Source organism: Nicotiana tomentosiformis, chromosome 4 (assembly GCF_000390325.3).
Source record: "Nicotiana tomentosiformis chromosome 4, ASM39032v3, whole genome shotgun sequence".
Taxonomy (NCBI): domain Eukaryota; kingdom Viridiplantae; phylum Streptophyta; class Magnoliopsida; order Solanales; family Solanaceae; genus Nicotiana; species Nicotiana tomentosiformis.
In genome coordinates this window covers 6,658,585-6,679,121 of record NC_090815.1, presented here as the reverse complement: position 1 = coordinate 6,679,121, position 20,537 = coordinate 6,658,585, and the positions used below count along the sequence as shown (strand labels likewise).

At 34.9% G+C, this 20,537-nt stretch overlaps 2 protein-coding genes across 2 annotated transcripts; both read right to left on the bottom strand.

The window, feature by feature from the left end:
• Nucleotides 1–10,504: 10,504 nt before the first annotated feature.
• Nucleotides 10,505–12,762, bottom strand: LOC104120568 (putative U-box domain-containing protein 50). The gene is made up of 4 exons (XM_009632363.4): nucleotides 12,238–12,762; nucleotides 11,455–11,573; nucleotides 10,961–11,076; nucleotides 10,505–10,851 (listed from the first exon to the last, which is right to left on the bottom strand). Exons 1-4 carry the CDS (start codon nucleotides 12,641–12,643, stop codon nucleotides 10,599–10,601), a joined length of 894 nt encoding a protein of 297 aa, XP_009630658.1. The 5' UTR covers nucleotides 12,644–12,762; the 3' UTR covers nucleotides 10,505–10,598.
• A 2,170-nt stretch (nucleotides 12,763–14,932) lies between these two features.
• LOC104120566 (WEB family protein At1g12150-like) lies at nucleotides 14,933–18,788 on the bottom strand. Its single transcript, XM_009632359.4, has 3 exons — nucleotides 18,456–18,788; nucleotides 17,446–17,733; nucleotides 14,933–16,687 (listed from the first exon to the last, which is right to left on the bottom strand). Exons 2-3 carry the CDS (start codon nucleotides 17,689–17,691, stop codon nucleotides 15,119–15,121), a joined length of 1,815 nt encoding a protein of 604 aa, XP_009630654.1. The 5' UTR covers nucleotides 17,692–17,733; nucleotides 18,456–18,788; the 3' UTR covers nucleotides 14,933–15,118.
• Between the last annotated feature and the right edge of the window lie 1,749 nt (nucleotides 18,789–20,537).

Sequence of the window (20,537 nt, the reverse complement as noted above, 5' to 3'; positions counted from 1 at the left end):
GACTTCCAAAAGAATATGCGAATAGTTACCAGCATCTTGGCGCCTCAAGCAAACAAGAAATTGTCCAAAGTCAATGCATTTTGCTTATGATATATTTCTTCTCGATTATTTAATAAGTCAGACTAGTTGAAGCTTGTGTGAGAATCGCAGTGCTAATATGATATATTGACTGGAATATATTAATTGTCGGAAAAAAAAAAGTTTCGACAATAAATCTAATGAATACTTGTACTGGAATGCAAAATACTTGAACACTAGTAATTCGTTAATTCTCATGAGTGTCGGGGCCAAATAAAGAGGTTTAACTGAATCTCCTTTACAGAAAATTGTAATATACTGAATCCCATAGGCACATAAAAGCTTTTTTAATCTCCTTAATGAAACTCTTGCCTTCGCTACAATCTTCTCCTTAAACTACTATACTAAATATCGGTATAATTTACAATTTTTACATAAAGAGTTATATCCGGTGCTGAAGCTTTCCTTGCTACTGTTGCTTACTATCAAATTTTGCTAAAGATATTTGATCATCCCTCTTCACGTGTATTGAGATTCTAGGATCGAAATGAGATGAGAAGAATCTAGAAGAATGAGAGAGAGATCGACCGGAGAGAACAAATTGCTTCTTCATTTCATCACAGAATGAATGCTTACATGCTAATGACACTAGCTAATACCTTTTATACATATCTGACTAACTTCCAACTCTAAGTATCTACAGCTAATTAACCGACTAACAGTACTCTTCACTAAATTAGTTACAACTTTGGATTATGTACACTTAGGTCCCTAAAATTCCTATTTCTTCACGTTGGCTCAATACTCCCCCTCAAGTTGGAGGAGAGGAAAATGTTCTTCACTCCTAGTTTGTATAATAAGTGATCATGTTGTGTCTTCCCAAGACCTTTAGTCAACACATCTACTATCTGCTCATTCGTATTCACATATAATGTCTTGATTAAGCATGCCTTGATCTTTTCTCGAATGAAATGACAGTCTATATCTATGTGTTTTGTACGTTCATGAAATATAGGATTGGCAACTATTTGAATATCTGCTTTACTATCACACATCATGTTTACGGGCCTATTGAGTTCAATGTTCAACTCTGCAAACAATCCAATCAACCAAACTATTTCTACTGTTGTGGATGCCATGCTTCTGAACTCTGCCTCAGCTGAGCTCCTTACCACTGTCTCTTGTTTTTTTCGATTTCCATGAGATTAGAGCATCTCCATAGAATACCAGGTACCCTGTTACTGATCTTCTAGTTTGAAGACATTCCCCCCAATCTATATCACAGTATGCTCTCAGCTCCCTATTTCCTTCTGTTGGTAGCAATAAGCCTTGTCCAGGTGCACTCTTAATATATCTCACCACCCTGATAGCTACATCCATATGGGATTGTTTAGGAGCATGCATGAATTGACTTAATGTCTGCATAGCAAATGAGATATCTGGCCTGGTTATTGTGAGATACAACAACCTGTCCACAAGCCTATGATATTCTCCCGCATCTCGTAGTGCTGCATCATGTGCCATGCCATCTGATGGACCTACTAGCTGATCAAAGTCAATACAGGTCGGTTTTTGGTTCACTTCAAGTGGAGTGCTTGCAGGTTTAGCTCCTGCTAAGCCTAGTTCTGAGATGAGTCCAAGGGCATACTTTCTTTGACTCATGTATATGACTCTATGTGACCTTGCAAATTCAATTCCTATAAAGAACTTAAGTTCTCCTAAGTCCTTCATTTTAAATAACTTTTGCAAATCTCTTCTAGTGTTAGAGATCTCATTAGCATCATTGCCTGTGACTATCAAGTCATCCACATAGATCAGCACTAGTAGTAGACAATTTCCTGGCTTCTTTGTGATTTGAGTACTCATAGTGGCTTTGTGAGAACCCCATCTTCTGCAATGCTTCTATGAGTTTAATATTCCACTGCTGAGAAGCTTGTTTAAGACCATACAATGAGTTATGAAGTCTGCAAACTTGATACCCCCTGCCTTGCAGCATCCTTAGAGAAACCAAGAGGAATAGTCATATACACCTCTTCATTCAGATCACCTTGCACAAATACATTGTGAAGATCTATTTGATAAAGAGGCCAACTTGAGTGTACAACAACTGCTATGACAGATCTCACAGTGACCATTTTGGCCACAAGTGAGAATGTATCAGTAATCTAACCCTTTCTTCTAAGTATAGCCCTTGGCCACAAGCCTAGCCTTATACCTTTCTACTTCCCCTGAAGCTTTGTACTTGATTTTATAAATCCATTTACACCTTATGGGTTGTTTTCCAGCTGGTAATTGGACTAGACTCCATGTCTGATTATCCTCTAGAGCCTGAATCTCCTGTTGCATAGCTGCAACCCATTTGGGATCTTGAGCAACTTTAATGAAGATTTTGGGTTCTACTTCAGCAGAGTATGCTGCAAGGCACTTAGAATAGGATGGTTGTAATAAGAGGTAGTTGATGGAGTCTGAAATAGGATAAACACAAGGGCCTTGCTTCTACTAGGAACTACATAATCACTCATCCACATAGGAGGTCTGGACACCCTAGTAGAGTGGCTAACAGTGGAAGGAACTGCAGCTTCAATGTGCACCATTGGTGAAAAGCTGGAAACTGGAGACTGCAAAAAACTAGCAGGTGAACTAATGGGAGTAGCAGCAATAGAGACATCAGTTGTGGTAGTGGTCTCAGAAGAGGAAATGGCAGGACTATGCAGATCTTCTGAGTCAAAGGGTACATTGAGAGAATGTTGAACTGCAGTGGATTCAGATGGAGATATAGGCAGTGAGTCTTTGAAGGGAAACTGATCCTCTTTAAAAATGATATCCTTGCTCACAAATATACAATGATTATGCAAATCAAATAGTTTGTATCCCTTTTGTACCAGGGAGTAGCCTAAAAGTACAACAAGAATTGCTCTTAGAGAAAATTTATCATGCTTCTCGAGGTTTGCTGTATAATAAAGGTGACCAAAAACCCTCAGATGATCAAGAAATGGTTGTTTGTGAAATGCCAGCTCAAATGGGGACTTACCTCCTACGGTTTTGGATATAATTCTATTAATGAGATATACTATTGTCATTACACACTCTCCCCAGAACCTTAAGGAAAAATTGGCTTGAAACTTTAAGGTTCTTGCAGTATCTAGGATGTATCTGTATCTCCTCTATATAACACCATTATGCTGTGGGATGTAAGGACCAGTATTCTGATGAGTGATATCTGCAGAGCTTAACAACTCTTTAATTTGGCTATTTATGGATTCTCCACCATTATCAATTCTGATGGTTTTCACAGTAGCAAAAACTTAGTAGTCATCAAGACAAGAAAATACTTTAGTACAACCACTGACTCATCTTTAGAATTCATAAGACATACCCCAAGTATATCTACTAAAATCATCCACTAGATTGAGGAAGAACCTTTTACCATCATGAGTAGGTACCTTAAAGGGACCCCATACATCTGCATGACTAAGTTCTCCAAAAACATCACTTTTATTGCTTCTATTAGGAAAAGGTAGTTTGCTTTTATTTTTCCAGAGGGCATACATCATAATGATCTGTATAGTCAATGTTCCTTGCATTATTAAACATAGGAAATCTCTTCATTGTATCAACAAGCACATGACCTAATCTTCTATGCCATAGTATGCCACTTATTCTATTAACTAATAATGCAGAAAAAATACCATGTACTCATAAATCTCATGTGAGTTGCCTTGAATAACCAGATCCAGCACATATAGATCATGCTCCAATCTTCCAATCCCCTTTCACCTTCCTACTGTAGATGTCCTGGAACACACAACAATCAGGAAAGAAGGATATGAATAATTCTGCATCCTTGGTAAGTTTTGATACTAATAACAAAGTATACCTAAACTCAGGTATATACAGTACATTCTTAACATGAAGATTATCTAAGATACTAGAGGATCCTAGGTGAGTAATGACACTTGTTTCACCATTTGGTAGCTGAACTCTTCTCATATCAGTCTTTGAAAGCTCCACAAAATCTTTGTAGACATCCAAATTATAGACCACGTGATTAGTGGATCCAGAGTTTATACTCCATCTATCCTTTTTAATTTTGCTCAAAAGTGAGATAGGTATACCTGTCACATTAGCATGTGCTATTGTTTCAACGGTGTGGTATTCTTGTTAAGCATTTGGAATAGTTGCTGATACTGCTCTTCTTTAAAGAAGTTGCCATTCCTTGGAGAAACGTCTTTGTACTCCTTCTGCTCTTCTGATCCTTGAGTGACATCAAGTTGCACATTGTGAGCTGCAATAGTGTTTCTAACAAAAGACTTCCTCTTTGGTTTGTAATCTGCAGGATACACTACCAACTTGTAACAGTTATCCCTAGTGTGACCTTTTAGTTTGCAGTAGTCACAATAGAGTTGTGCTTTCTATCTAAGAGTGGCATGTGGGCCGGTTAGGATCGGGCTCGGCCCAGGACCGCAAGCCCAAATGGGCAGTGGGCCTAAACGGTCCTAACCGGATAGGACCGGGACCGTGGGGAGGTGGGCTGAGTAGTGGGCCAGTTCAATAGGCGAGGCCCGCGAGACCAGGAACGGGACCGGGACCGGTTTGGACCGGGATCGGCTGGGAAGTGGGCCGGTTCAGGCGGTCCTAAACGGGCCTATCCGGGCCCAACAACTATTTTTTTTATTTAAAATCTACCATATTATAGCCGTTATGGCATTTAAAATATGGCCGTTTTACCTGCCAAAATAGCCGTTGGCTATATATAAAATAGCCATTTAACCCTCCCTACTTTGTTTTAACCCTAATATTTTTATAGTTACACTTTTTCTTATATATATAGCTTATATATATATATATATACTATGAAATATAGCTTATGATATAGCTTATTTATATCAAATATAGCTTATATATATACTATACTATACTATATACATACATTCTTAGGATATATATATATATATATATATATATATATATATATATATATATATATATATATATATATATATATATATATATATATATATATATATATCGAATAACTTATTTTTGTCTTTAAATTTGAATTAAAAATTTAGGTCACAATTCAATAATATAATTTATAAGGAATTGCCTTAGATATTTTTATTACCATTTTTTCTCTAACTTCTGTAAAAAAAAATTAAAAAATAGAAAGTATCCGTTGGGCCCACTTAGGCCCGGGACCGTTTGTTCGTGGTCCCAGTCCCGGATCGGTTCCAACAAGAAGCCCGCGAAGCCCGAGACCACTTAGGACCAGACCACATAGGACCGACCCACTTAGGACCGGCCCACAAAGTCCACTTAGGACCGGACCCGGCCCACATGCCACCCTTATTTCTATCTATACATTGGAGGTGTCCCTTGTATTGAGTTGTAATTCACTTGATTAGCTATCTGACCTGGATTGTAGGGAACTACACCACCTACATGTCATGTGTTATAAGCCACAACAATAGCTCCTATCTCCAAGTTGGTTACACCAGCTGCTCTAGCTCGTTGGCTTTGATCCTGTACTACTATTCCATAAGCTACATTTATAGTAGGTGTAGGTATCATCATCATGATTTGTCCCTTTGCTTGTGAAAATGACTTATTTAACCTACTCAGAAACTAAACTAGTTGTTGTTTATGTATATGTTCAATGAATACTTTTGATTCTGGACAAGGGCACGATGGTGTAGGTGTCATAGCATCATATTCTGTTACTCCCTATATTTTCGTACGTAAAACTGTGTCGTGAGCAAACTAATGTAGGACCCAAAAAAATAAGATCATCTTTGAAAATATATAAAGCAAGTTAATCATGTTACCTTGGAAGTTACAAATATTGAAGATCATGAACAACAAGTACAAAGAGGGTTGGAAGGTTCAGAAGCTAAATGAATTGAAGAAAATAATGTTTCGTCGAAAGCCGACAAGTTGAGAATGTTATACCATGTACTTTTGGGGTGAGACCAGGGTGTTTAACATGATAAGGAGGTTATGTTATGAGTTATGTTATTCGTATTATAGTCGTGTGTTATATTTTGAAGTCAAGCGAGTGGTGGAAGAAAAGTCGATGAAAGTCATCACAAGTTACGTTCATAAGTTTTACTGAAACTTTGGGTCAAATATAACTGCGATTTTACTGAAACCGTTTGTCAATACGATATCGGAGTAGAGATATATGGGTGTTTTTGCGAGACTGCGCAAATTGTCACCTACTTGCTTAAACGAGAATCCAAAACTGGGCCAGTTCGAGTCGTCCAAAACTGGGCCAGTTCGGGTCGTTCAAAGAGGCCTTTTTAAAAGTCTATCCCCTTCATATATTAGGATGATAATAGGGCAAAATAACCAGACTTAATCTTTGCAAAAATCCTCCCAAAAATTTTTCACAAACCCCAATTGATTTTCTCTCCCTTTCAAGTTCTAATTGGAGGTGAAGCCTAGAGTTTGAAGAACCAAGATAGGAGTTCAGTTATCCCACAAATAAGGTAAGTTTACTGCTCTCTTTCATCAATTCTTTACAGTTGTAGATGCATGGTAAGTTGTTCTATATTTGTAAGAACTCACGGGACGGTGATCGGAAGCCGTGAGTTCGAGTTATTCACTTGTAGCGGATTGTTTTGTGGACTGTTTGGTGTTGCTTTTGGGGTGCGTGATTTACTATTCTTTTGTGGAGTTTTGGAGGATGAAGGGTGTGGATAAACACCACATAAATGCAGAATGTTGGGCTGGTCGTTCGTCGTAATATTTTCGAGTTGTTGACACTACTACGATGGTCGTTTTGTGTATGAAGAGATCGGGATGTGTTGGGCTGTTTTGTAGTATTGTGTGGTGTACATAAGGCTGGAAAATAATGTATATATGTTGTTATTGTTGTTTTTGGTGTTGTTGGTGTTATCTTGAATTTGGAGAAAATAAGGATTATAGGGGAGATGCTGTCCGTTTTAATACAAAATAAGCATGTCGTTTGTTGTGCGATAGTTATACGTTTTGTAACTTAATGATAGTATTATTATCGTTGTTGTAGATTAAGGTGAGAAGAGGAGAGTTCAATTTTGTTATTGGAAAGATTGTGATAAGGTATGTTAAGGCTAAGCCCTTCCTTCATTTTGGCATGATCTCGTAATTACATGTGTTTGATAATGAGGCATAAAGAGAAGTTCATACTCTCGAATTTATATACATTATCCTAGTCTCATAAATTACGGTATTCTTCTTATCGGGACTTCATATTTAATTTAGTATTATCTTCTTCCAGTCAAGAGAGCAGAGAGCCTATATATACAGTATTACAGTATTTTCATTACCATCGAGCTATAATCGATGGGCAGGCCCCTATTGGGCAACCTCTGATCAGATGGTAAGTTATATATATCGACCCTACTGTGGCCGAGCGCCTATGAGCGAGCCTACTACGGCCGAGCAGTTATACGTACCGAGCCTTATAGGGCCGAATATTTATTTTACTTAATATATTGAAGGAGTTGAGTCAGTATCAACAGGTAAGTATATCTCCAGAGCATCTTTGACTCCCAGTTACTTTCAGTTATTATATTATCAGTTCAGTTTCAGTTTTCAATTATGTTATTGCCTTACATACTCGGTACATTATTTCGTACTGACGTCCCTTTTCTGGGGACGCTGCATTTCATGCATGCAGGTTCAGATAGACAGACGGGTAGACCTCCTCAGTAGGTGTTTTCAGAGTTCAGCCTGATCGGTAAGCTCCACATCCTTCAGAGTTATCGGGTCTAGGTTTTTGTGTACATCTTCTGTATGTATGCATATATGTTATAGGTAGGTCGGGCCCCTGTTCCGATCATAACATATCCATCAGTAGAGGCTTGTAGACATATCCTGTTGGTTAGTGCAATATGTTGGGCTTGTAGGCCCGGTATGTATATTTTGGTGGTTTGTCAGTTGTGGTAGTTATGACGGCCTTGTCGGCCTAGCTTTATATTGATGTTTAGTCAGCGCTAGTTTCCATTCAGTTTTATATTTTGCTTCGCAAATTATCTTGCAAGGTGACCCCATGGCCAAATTATGACATTATATGTTCAGAGTCCCTTAGTCGCAATTTGGTACGCCAGATTAGGTGAGGCACCGGGTGCTGGTCTCGCTCCCAAGTTCGTGGCGTGACATATTCATCCCATAAATCCTTCAATTTTGAGAAGTAGGTAGAAACTGGCGCTAGTCCTTGCTTTAAGATATTAATTTCCTAAAGCAAATTGTAGATTCGTGAAATGTTTCTCTTATCAAACCTCTCATTTAAGTCATTCCACATATTATATGTTGTAGATGCATAAACAACACTACTCTAAAGTTCCTTTGTGACAACATTCATGATCCACGAGAGAATAAAAGCGTTGCATCTATCCCATTGATCATATAATTCCTTCCTAAAATTGTTCTTCTCACATGTTCCATCAATAAAACCAACCTTGTTCTTCGCGAAAAGTGCAATCCCTATAGATCGACACCACAAATTGTAGTTATCAATACCTAGAAGTTTGAATTCGATCAAATGCTCACCTGGCGAATTAGAAGGTCTCAACTATGTACAGAGGATGATTGTAACTGATTGTAGTCTCATCATTCGTTCCTTCTCCTACTGCCATCGTAGCTCTGAATCGCAAACCCTAGCAACTGAATTGAGTTGATAACGAACAAATAACCAATAAATTGAAGAGTAACAAAGTAAGTATCAACATTCGATCGTAGGCTCTGATACCATATTGAGATTCTAGGATCGAAATGAGATGAGAAGAATTTAGAATAATGAGAGAGAGAGAGAGAGAGAGAGAGAGAGAGAGAGAGAGAGAGAGAGAGATCAACTGGAGAGAGCAAATTGCTTCTTCATTTCATCACAGAATGAATGCTTACATGCTAATGTCATTAGCTAATCCCTTTTATACATATTCAACTAACTCCCTACTCTAAGTATCTACAACTTATTAACTGACTAACAATACTCTTCACTAAATTAGTTACAGATTTGGATTATGTACACTTAGGTCCCTAAAGTTCTTATTTCTTCACATTGGCTCAATATATGTCACTACATGCTTAATAACCCTTTCTGTTTTGGATCTTTCAGAAGAAAATGAGGGAGTTCTCTCTCCCCCCCCCCCCCCCGGCAATAACATCAGTTTATTAGGATCTTAACAGGAAGAAGTCAAGTGAAAAATGAAAAAGTAAAGATTACTTCTTTGTTAATGATATCAATATGACACATGGCCGGATAATTAGGGTTCATTGCTCACACCATGTATTTAATTGTATTAAGAAATCACTAAATATCTATAAATGTTTGATTGTGAACTCAATTATTATTGTATTACTATTAATTAACTTGAGGTCCTTGTAGGAACTCACAAATCCTAAATCCTGGATTCGCCTCCGCTTCTCAATTTCAAAATGCAATTATCTCCAAGAACAAAACGTCTCCTATGCTCAATACCTTACATTGGTGTATTACATCTTGATGTACAATAGTAATATTAACATGTAATATATTGTATGGTAAAGAGGGGGAGATCTTTGTGAAAACCAGTTATTTGGTGGCAGAAATTTACATCCTTCAAGCCTTTGGTAGGACATTGTGAGCTATATCTAAGGCATGACCTTGGCTCTGAAACATGTTAATGTCTATTTTATTCGCATACAGTCACAACTATCTATAACAACATATTTATATAACAAACATTTATTATTATATATAAAAATCAAGTGTTTCTCGAAATCGATTTTTTATGTTGTATTTTACCTTTCTATAATAGTTTTTATATATGACACCAATATTTATCTCTATAATAGTATGCTCTTTGTAAAATTACACCGCTATAAAAGCTATGTAACATCTTTAGGATTACCAATAATAAGTCTAAAGATTTTTTACGAAATATTTTAAAACTTTAATGCACCACGAATGATAAAGAATATTATGTTACTTCCATAATTAAAATTTCATTCAATTTCATTGAAAGATATCCTTGCATATTTTCATTCCATTGCACAAACGTTTAAATCTTTGCACATTTAGTTATAGATTTATTAAGAATGTATTAGATTTTTTTAATATTTAAGTAGTAAAACATGCATATATTTTGAGATTTTAAATTTGAATAATTTTATTATGTTTTATATATAACATTAACAAAGGAAAAAAAATTTAATTTTGGGATAATTTTGGCCGTAACAACCAAAATAATATTTAAACATAATATGTTGTTATAGCTATATAACAATCATTCATTATAAACTTAAAAAAAATATCTGAACAACAGATGTTGTCATTGAGAGGTTTGATTGTATATGGTTGAGCTTATATTTTATGGCATACTAAATTAAGACATGTTATTGTCTCATATAAAAAGAAAAAATAATGTTAGGTTTAATATCTGGCTTAGACTCAAACAATATTGACAAGTGTGAAATTTGTTCTCAAGCCAAAATTACTAAAAAGACTTATTTTTATGTAAATAGATAAACTGAAATACTATACTTGTGTGTAAACCAGTTATTTGGTGATAGAAATTTACATCCTTCAAGTCATTGGTAGGACACTATGAGCTATAGATCTAAGGCATGACCTTAGCTCTGAAACATCCTTTACATCTATTGGATTCATTTTGGGATTCTTGATCCAGATTTTGGCTTTGGCCATCACTTGACTTTGGGCTGCCAATGGAATTTGATCTGAGAGATAGAGATTCAAACATCTGTAGCTCTACAATTTCCTTGCCTTCACATATGATCTTAACCTCACAGAACTCTGGTGCATTTTGCAATATCTGATAAGCCGTCCCATTACCTCTTCTTGACATCATTTTCCTATTATCATAGGAATATAATTAATCAATAAGATTAAGAAGAGAAGCTTAAAACTGATGGAGAAGATGAGTAGTAGTTTAAGTGATAGTAATTTTTTCCCTTCTCATACTTGATATTGGCTTTAGAAGTACCAAGAATCAGCTTTCTTATGTTGCAGATAGGAATAAGATCCAGTATAGCTTTGCCTTCCATGTCACTCTCTATAAGAATTGTATCCACTTTAACCTGTTCAAAGTGGCATGAATATCATATACATTCAAACCTCTCTGTAACAACCTCCTTTGTTCCGAATTTTTTTGGCTGTTATAGCTAAGTACTGTTATATAAAACATATATTTTAACATAACATGAAAATTGATTTCATAAAAAGCTAGTGATGCTGTTATAGAGAGGTGCGACTGTACCCTTAGAACTGTTTCTTGGTGGCAAAGCCAGAAATTTCTTTAAGTATGCTCAAAATTTAATATATATGTATAAAAAGTAGTATTTGACCTATATACGTAAGATAATTTTTCGACAAAAGGTGTTCATTAACGTTGTTTCTGCAAGTTACTAACTTGCTATAAGCAAATATGAGAAATTATGTGTAGTTTATTTGTGCACCTTGAAAGCAGTGCAGATGTCAACAAACTTTTTAAGGAACTGCCTCCTCTTGCTTCTTTCTTGAGCCATGTACTTCTCCTTTTGCTCTTCATTCACTTGGCTTATTGGAATCATTCCCACTGTTGTATAATAAAATTTGGAAAATTTATAGTGTACAGTAAACTAAATTAGATCTATATTCAAATAATTTCTCTCTTCATAAAGGTAAAAGGATCAAAATACTCCTTTATTGAATAAAAAATTTTAATTTTACTCTCTGTTATGTTTTAGGGCCATACATTACCCTTGCCTTTAGCAAATTGTCTCGCATGTCGTTACCCTAATAGAAATCTAATCTAAAGTATCATAGAGGATAATTTCAAACTATAGTCAAGAGTCACGAGGAAAGTTTGGATTTTTTCACCGAAGTATATTGACACGTGAAATCCACTCAGTTCAAGCTAGAACTAGAGCTCTTTTAAAGTCAACGGCAAATACGAGGCTATTTGCTTAACAACAAGGGTATCAATGACACCAAAGTATAATGAAGGGTAAAATTTTAATATTTTGTAATAATAGATAGATAAATTTGGACAATTTCACTTTCAAGAATGAAATAAGGGGCAAAAAGAATGGAATCAATACTCTTTAGAAGGATATAACAAGGATTTCTGTCTTTCTTAAACTCCATGCTAAGTAAAAACCACCAAATAAAATGAAGCGGAGGGAATAACTACATAATAAAGGATTTTATGTATGTTTGATTTGTGTGTGAGAGAGAGAGAAGAGAGAGAGAGAGCTTACAAGGAGTAGGGATATATTTGGTTTGAGGGAAGATAAGAATAAGAAAAACAATGGCAGAATTTGGATTGATTACACCATGTTTGAGAGTCCAAAACAGTGCGTCCATACTTGATTCTTCTTGGCTAATATTCTTGTTCCAAACAGCAACATAAACAATATCATGAATATCTCCTCCTTTATTATTAAAATCAAAGGAAAACAAACTGGCTTGATCCATTTCACCTTCACTTCTTGTACTGTTCAAACGGACCAAACCCCCATTATTATGATCCATTTCAAACATATAACTTGTAGTAGAATAATAAAATTTCTCATCTTCTTCTTCAATCTCATTGATCAAAGTGTTTGTGTTAGTTTGTTGACTTTGACTCTCATCTTTGCAATTGGACTCATATTCACCCTTCATTGTTTCTGTCTTTGTGGTATCTTATTTGCTTCAAAAAGATTCAGTTGTTTGAAAAACCTCAGACAGAAAAGTTTAGGACACAGTTTGCTATAAAGTGAGACATTTTTATCTTATGTACTAATGTCCCTTGTAATTAAGCAACCACTTAATTAAAAGTACCCCTCATTTTACTTGTGATTTTTGGAATTATAAGCAAGATATTCCACTGAATATGCTTCATATATCAGCTGGCTGTTGATATGATGTCACTACTTATCATGTAAAGTGCTTTGTTAAACAATACTCCCTCTCTGTCCCAAATTATGTGTCACTTTATACTTTTCGAGATTCGAATCTGGTCTCAATCTTCGAACTTCTCGTTCTATGAGACCCAAGTCTCGTTGTTCCCGTTCTAAGCCACGTCTTAACCTCGTTAGAAAGCGTCATCAATATTTTTCTAGTGCTTCAGTGGGCTTTGGTCTTTTTTTGTTATAGGTATATATTTCACCAGTTCGGAAGATAAATTACCAGTCAATGACATGTTCGTTAAGGAGGGCAACAATAGGTTAGCAATGGCAAACAAATAATAATTAGGTTATGGTAAATCCTCTAAAATGGATAAACTTTAACTCCTTTGAATTAAGGGGATGTTGATCGAGTGATTAAAAAAGAGATTGCACTATTGATTTACATATAACTAAAGGTAACCCGTTTAAAGAAAAACGAAAGGTGAAATACATAAGTGCTTTGATTGAAGTTTGTGTTAGGTATTGCCGTGATTTTCTTACCATATTAATTTGGTTTTCCTATTTCTTGAAGAAAAGGACAATATATTTATCATAATTGGATTTTCCTTTTTGCAGAAGGAAATTATAATTCTTTCATGTTTGGCTAGTCCTTTTTCTTGTAGGGAAAGTTTTAAACTTCTATAAATTGAGGATCCTTCATTCTCATTCATCAACATCCACAATGTAGTCATACAGGGTTTGAGAGTCGTGTTTAAGGGAAAAGCTCTACGGGACAAGTGTTAGTGCGTCACTTGTGTTTGCCTCTTCGTGAGGTTATTCTCTCGATATTTTATACTCTCTTTTTATATAGTGGATTGCTCATCTCTGCCGTGGACGTAGGTCAATTGACCAAACCACGTTAAATGTTTGTGTCTCTTTTGGTAGATTTCGATTTATCGTCTTTCAAGGTTTGTTTTACTAACTCTCGCATGACACCGGATTATTTCGGTCCTAGCACATCTAATTCGTAGTTGGTATGCATAAAAAAATATGAATAATTAGTCAACTGAGAAGACAACATATGTTAATCATTTTAATAAACCAAACTTAAGGAATAAGTGATGTGAATGATGTCATGAGTAAAAGGTTTTAAAATGTGGGAAGTTATTCCGATAGTGACTTCCAAAAGAATATGCGAAATAGCTACCAGAATCAAGCAATAGGAAATTGTCTAAGGTCAAATGCTCGTTGTATACAGTATGTATATATAATTCCTCTTGATTATTAAAAATAAGTGAGATTAGTTGAACAGTGTGTGAGAATCAAAGATGCTTTTTGACAATAAATCTAATGGATTCTTGTACTGGAATCCTAAATACTTGCACATTAGTTTTTTATATTAATCAAAGCATAACTAGTATATCCTCGACGTGATGTTTCATAAAATCTTGCTAGCTATATCCTCTATTAAATACTATACTAAAATATAGGGATAGTATATAATTACAGATATATATTCAGAATTCATAAACTTTAAATCATGTTTGCATCTCTGCATACCGTAACAAGTATTAAAATTTTGCCAAAGATATGTGTCACTATGCTTGAAATTTCCTTGGCAAAGGATGTAGGCGATACCAACTAGTCGGCCTAAAGTATAGTATTGTTGTTACACTTATATTAGGTCCAATTAAGAATAGAACTACAAGATTTTGACACCTATAGTTTTAAAGGAATCATAATTTTCTTTAAAACGCAAAGTTACTTATAACCAATATTTGAATGAAATGAGTTTGAGTAAGGTGGATATATAAATGACTTTGTGTCGTGGATATCAACTATTTGTTGGATTTTGTAGAATACTAGTTGTTTAGGTGTAGGATAAGTCTAATATTTGATTTAATAAAATATTCAGTTCTTAGTTGTAGTAAGAGTTTAATACTTTTGTAAGAGGAGTTTAATATTCTATGATTAATGAAAATTTAAAGACAGATTTTCAACTTTTTCGCTGCTCGCATATTTTTCAAAAATTCATAACACAATTATGGGTCGAAGCATACTAAGTGACTAAAAGACACCATACTAAAACCAAGAGGAACAAAGTGTTTTTGCTTTCTAATTAAGACATTCATACACATTCTGCACATTTGAATGCCTCAAGAATGAAATGAAAATCATAAGATACAACATACAACAAATTAAATAAAATTTCCCATTTTGGATCCCTTGGCTTAAATTTCTACTATAGTTTTTATTTTTACAATTTTTTTCATGTCCCTTCAATATTTCCATTAGATGATTCTCCAATTTCTTCCTCTTCTTGTTCCTTTTGACGCCATTTTTGCAGTTCTCCTTCAACTACCAATTTGGCTGCTTCAGCCATTTCTGCTGTCTTTAATGCTTCTTGTGTTGCAGCTTCAATATCTTCTTTCTCTTTTAAAATCGCCTCGAGTTTCTTGTTTGCCTCATTTTCATTGGCATTTATGCTCTCCACTTGAGCCAATGCAGTTTTAACTTTTATTTCAGCATCATTCTTGGTTATTTCCACTTTTCGTTTCATCTCGTCGAATTGCTCAATTGACAATCTTATCTTCCCATTAGACTCTAAATTATGTTCTTCATTATTATTGTGTATCTTATCATCTGCAAGTTTCTTTGCTGCTTTTGCCTCTTCAGCTTCTTTTAATGCAACTTTTAGTCTTTCTTCTGTTTCTTTAGCTGTTTCTTGAGCTGTTTTTGTTTCTTGTTTGAGTAATTCTGCCTTCTTCTTCATCTCCTCTGCTTCCTTTAAAAATTGATCCGCCTCGGAATTCAACTGTTGAATTCTTGAAGGTAAATCATTAGAATCTCCTTCTGCTTGTGTTTTAGCTGATATGCTTGCTTCAAGTTCCTTCTTGCTATTTTCAAGATCCATTTTCAAGTTTTCAACTACGGACTCTGCTTCCTCTGCTTTCTTTTTAAGGTTACTGAGGTCGCCTTTTACACGTTCTACTTCTAGTTGAAGTGAATCAACTAGCGTTCGGAGTGAACTTTCCTCTTCTGCTATCTCGTTCAACGCCTTCTTTGTAGCATCGAGCTCTGCATTTGCTTTATTAAAAGAGTCCAAATCCAGGGCTCGGACTTCATTTAGTTGGTCTTGTAAGACGTGGATCGCCTCATTGGTTACCTCGAGTTTTTCCAGGAGGTTTTCGGTTACTAGTTGAGAATCAGGGTCCTCTTTGAGAGCCCTGATTTTGTCTTCAGCTTCTTCTTTAGCAGTACTAAGGGAATGAAAGTGAGCTTCTTTATCTGCAATAAGTTTTTCATGCTCATCTTGTGCTTGGAGAGATGCAACTTTTACTTGGCCTAACGTTTCGCGCAACGTATCAACTTCTTTCGAGAGTTTACCTAGCCTCTCTTTGTTGATGGCCGCGTTATGTTGCGCGTCTGCAGCTTCTTGAAATGCAGCTAATTTCGCTTCCAGGGCCGCGTCAAAATCCTGACGAAGATTTGTTAGCTCTTGTTTTGCTGAATTTAGCTCGCCTGAAGATGTTCGATATTGTTCTCTTTCAGCTTCAACATTCTGTTTCCAAGCATCAGTGCCAATTGGTGGCTTGTTTGATTTCTGTTCTTCGAGTTCGATGGCTCGGGCCTTTGCAGCTTCTGTTGCCTCAATGGCTGCTTGTTTCGATTCGCATAAAGTTTCGAGCTTTCCAGTGAGTTCTTGGAGAGTTCTTTTGGCCTTTTCGAGTTCGCGGAGAGCATGAGCTTTTGTTGTCTCTGTACTTCTTATTTGTTCTTTGAAACTGTCTAGTTCTCTCAGGGCTAAGTGAAGCCTACTTTCCTTCTCTAGCACCCTCTGTGAAGGAGAAGAGAAGTTGTTATATGACAATTCAAAAATAAATGCATGATTCTCAAAAGTTCATTTTGTAGGAAAAGATAGGATTTGAAGTATAGCATATATTGGAAAGAGATGGATGATAAATATATGTCCTAACTTGTGGCTATAGCAAGACCATTTCACATGCGCCATAGATTTAGGGCGAGCTCAATTGAACTTATTGCTTTCGGCTCCAATTGAGTATATCTATATTGGTAAGATCCTTCAAAAATATCGGTGACTCTGTGTCGGATCCTTCAAGAATTATTATGTAATTTTGGAGGTTTCGAAATGGGTGTGACCAGTGATGAAATCAGGAATTTCTCCAAGGGTATTCAAACTTGAAAGAAGTAAAAAAAATTCCTCAAGAAAGTGTGTTCGATCAATATATGTTATATACATCTAAAACTTAATATCTTACCTATATATACTGTGTAATTTTTCGACAAAGGATATAGGACAATGTAGCTTCGCCCTTGGGTGGGATGGGTATTTTTGGAGGATCCGATCAACATAGATGTGTACACATGCTAAAATTATGGATTCAGAATTTAAATTTGATGGGTTTAATCTTTAGGTTCTTACCATTCAATCCATTACAATTTCAAAACTATAGGTTCAGAATTTAATATTTTATGAAATCTAAGTAACTTTTCACATATATATCCATGCTCTGCATTAAAAATTTTGGTTCAGTTGAATCCATTCGCCTTCATACATATAATAAGGTCACATACCTCTTCAATGGTTTTTGATCTTTTAATGGTAGGCTTAGCCTTAGGGGAAGAACCAGCTTCTCCAAACAAACTAACAGCTGCTCTTACAGATTGAAAAGGTGCTCTTGTATCAATTTCTCCAACCTCTGCTCTTGGGGAGCCTGTGCTTCCTGCAGTTTTTGGAGAACCAACAGAAGATGGAGAGCCTGTGGATTTTGGAGAACCTGAGGCATTTTGCCTCCCAGTTCTTATACTGAATCCAAACATGATTTTTGTGGTTCTATCTCTATAATTTTCTCCGGCTAAATTCTGCAATAAAAAAAAAGATGTATATTCAAGATTATGAGATTATATAGTTTTGATGAAAAAGAAATATTCCACTATTTTGTTCTAAATGCCACATAAAGAATGATTTCATGATCGTAATATGCATGCAGTGACGAAGCCAGAAATTTTCTCAAGAGTGTTTTGAAAGAACTGAAAAAAATCTCCCATAAAGGTGTTCAATAAATGTCATATACTTTTAAAACTTAATATTTAACCTATATACACAATACAATTTTCTCCTAGGGTGGTCAGACCATCCTTAGAATAGTGTAGCTTTGCCCTTGCATGCATGCATGGAGTAGGCTAGTAGCGTACACGAATTTTTGCGTACGCAATGTTGGCATACTGTCATAATTCGACTTGTAAATGAGTTTGGTTCTAGGAATATATTGATTTTAAGCTTTTACTTTCTATCTCATATTGACATTTATTACTTCAAAGCAATGTCAGGCTATTGTATATACACATACACATATATATAAGGAAATTGTTTTTGTAAAGTGATGCCGAATGACACCTTTTTCTAAAAATCTCTGATCTTGGCTTGTCAAGAAAAGCTTGATAATCATTAAACTTTTATGCAAACAATAATTTAACGTTAACTACGTCTCAATCTCAAACAAGTCGAGACTATTGAATAATGCTTAATTAACATATGGTAAATAATATGCACGTAAATGTAAAGAGATATATAGCTAGCTCACTTCTTATTCATAAAAGAGAAGTCAGGATTCCAGAAAATGTGATCTATTGCAATCAACTTATTGTATGTGTATATAACAACTCTCAAGATTGTATCCACCTTGTGCTATAAACAGGAGAAATGTGAGAGCTTTTTCAGGTCTATTTCCCTTTTATATTTTCAAGAAAATGATCATAGGCTATGAATAAAAAGAAGAAGAAAATAAGGATGAGGTAGGTTTGAATGTTTTACTAATTTGCTTCTCTTTGTTTTGTCAAGAAATGGCATAAAACCAACTTTTTTTTTAACATTCTGTAACACATGAGGTCCAAAATGTTTCTAATTTCATTTTTCTATTTTTATTTGCTGTTCTTTCGGTGATTAACACAGACATTCATTCCCAAGAGTCTTTAGAGGTTTCTGCGGATTAAACGCAAAGATATATGGTGATTACAAGGTGATTATTCCCCATCATCCAAATGTATGTTAAACAAGAAATTTTATTTTGTGTCTCACATGCTATGTCATACTTATGTGAGGCTCCCATATTGCTTGACAAATGGACTCACGGGTCCCACTTGATTACTTAATTAATAGATAAAATTAAAAAGGGTAACTTAAATGTTTATACTTTTCTTAGTTATAAGATGCTTAAATTAAGGACCAAAATAAGTAACAAAATAATAATAATAAATAATAATAATAAGATATCTGCATTGAGAAACAAAATAAATTAGGAAAGAGTAGGTCCTGCACGAGGAAATTATACAAGATATAACAGGTTATAATTCAAGTAGAAAGAAATGATGTACTTAAGATTTCAATGTGTTTTATATTTATTATGGATTTCGTCTTAATATAAAGATTTTTTATGAAATTTTGAAGATATAACCAGAAGAATATTTGTAAATGGACTAAATAATCACTAAACCCCATACATCACTATTCGGAAGGATATAAAATATATGAATTTAAATTCTATGCACAAAATTCAATTGCAGGTAATTTTTTGCTTGCAAGTATAAAATTGATAAAGGGTTCAAATTCATGCTTATACTATGCGAAATAGTTTAATTGTCCTTTGTAATGCCTTTAGTCCGTTAAATCCTTGCCATTAGCAAAACTTTTCTTATTTTTCCTTGCCATTAACGAAGCTCCAACTTGAAATTGTTAGACTCTACTTATCCAATTTTTTCGAGAAAAAAATTCAAATTTATCCCTCAACTTTATATCTATATCCAAAAATTAATTGGATAATATTTTTTCTCTAATAGCGAAGGTAGTATTAGACCAAAAATTTGACTAGAAGATATAATTGTTCATTTTCGAACAATACAAACAAATTTGACGCTTTTGACTTAAATCTTTACACGTTACTAGCTTTAATCCATAAGTTGCACAATTTGGAATTTGGATTCTGTGGGTAGCTACAAATTTTCTTCCCTCAACCACATCAGTACAAATAAACTAACACTAGTGATAAGAACCCATTTAGAACATATCCAAATATTTCCTTATTGGCAATATTCTACTGATCGAGCCAAAAGAAATTAATTACGTATACCAACGAAAGATTACTAGTGCTCGCGGGAGAAAGTTTCAACGTACGATTACTGTTTATTGATAAAGTAATTAGTAGCCTAAAGTCAAATTTTAATAAGGCTTTAATTACCCTATAGTGAATCCACCCGATGCAAGTTTAATCCAAATAAATCGGACTACTGAGTTCTTAATACTAAATATAATTAAACCAAAAAGAAAAAAGAAAAAAAGAATGAACTAGAAAGCGTTACACAGCAAAATAACAAGCATACGTTGATTCAAGTTTCTCTATCACCATCATTCTTCAACAACGTATTTCTATAGGTTTAGCTCAAGAAAATTAATCAAGTTTACACGTATTTACGTGTTCTCTAAACTTAAAATAAATAATTAAAAATGTCAATTCTCTAAAGTTTAAACTTTTAGATAAATAAGATTGCATGACCACTAACACGATATCATGTTATCTTTATTTATTGTAGTAGGTAATCTACCCTTATTTTGTAGATTATAAATCCTACTTTTTATAGAGAGTTATCTATAGATATCTTTTGAGCGATCT

Bases quoted from the DNA above. Each gene is read 5' to 3' on its own strand.
- LOC104120568 (XM_009632363.4), bottom strand. From the start codon at position 12,643: ATGAAGGGTGAATATGAGTCCAATTGCAAAGATGAGAGTCAAAGTCAA. The intron at 11,077-11,454 runs GTGCACAAATAA...CACTTTGAACAG, and splicing joins ACATCTGCACTGCTTTCAAG to GTTAAAGTGGATACAATTCT. The intron at 10,852-10,960 runs GTATGAGAAGGG...CTATGATAATAG, and splicing joins ACTTCTAAAGCCAATATCAA to GAAAATGATGTCAAGAAGAG.
- LOC104120566 (XM_009632359.4), bottom strand. From the start codon at position 17,691: ATGTTTGGATTCAGTATAAGAACTGGGAGGCAAAATGCCTCAGGTTCT. The intron at 16,688-17,445 runs GTATGTGACCTT...TCTCCTTCACAG, and splicing joins GATCAAAAACCATTGAAGAG to AGGGTGCTAGAGAAGGAAAG.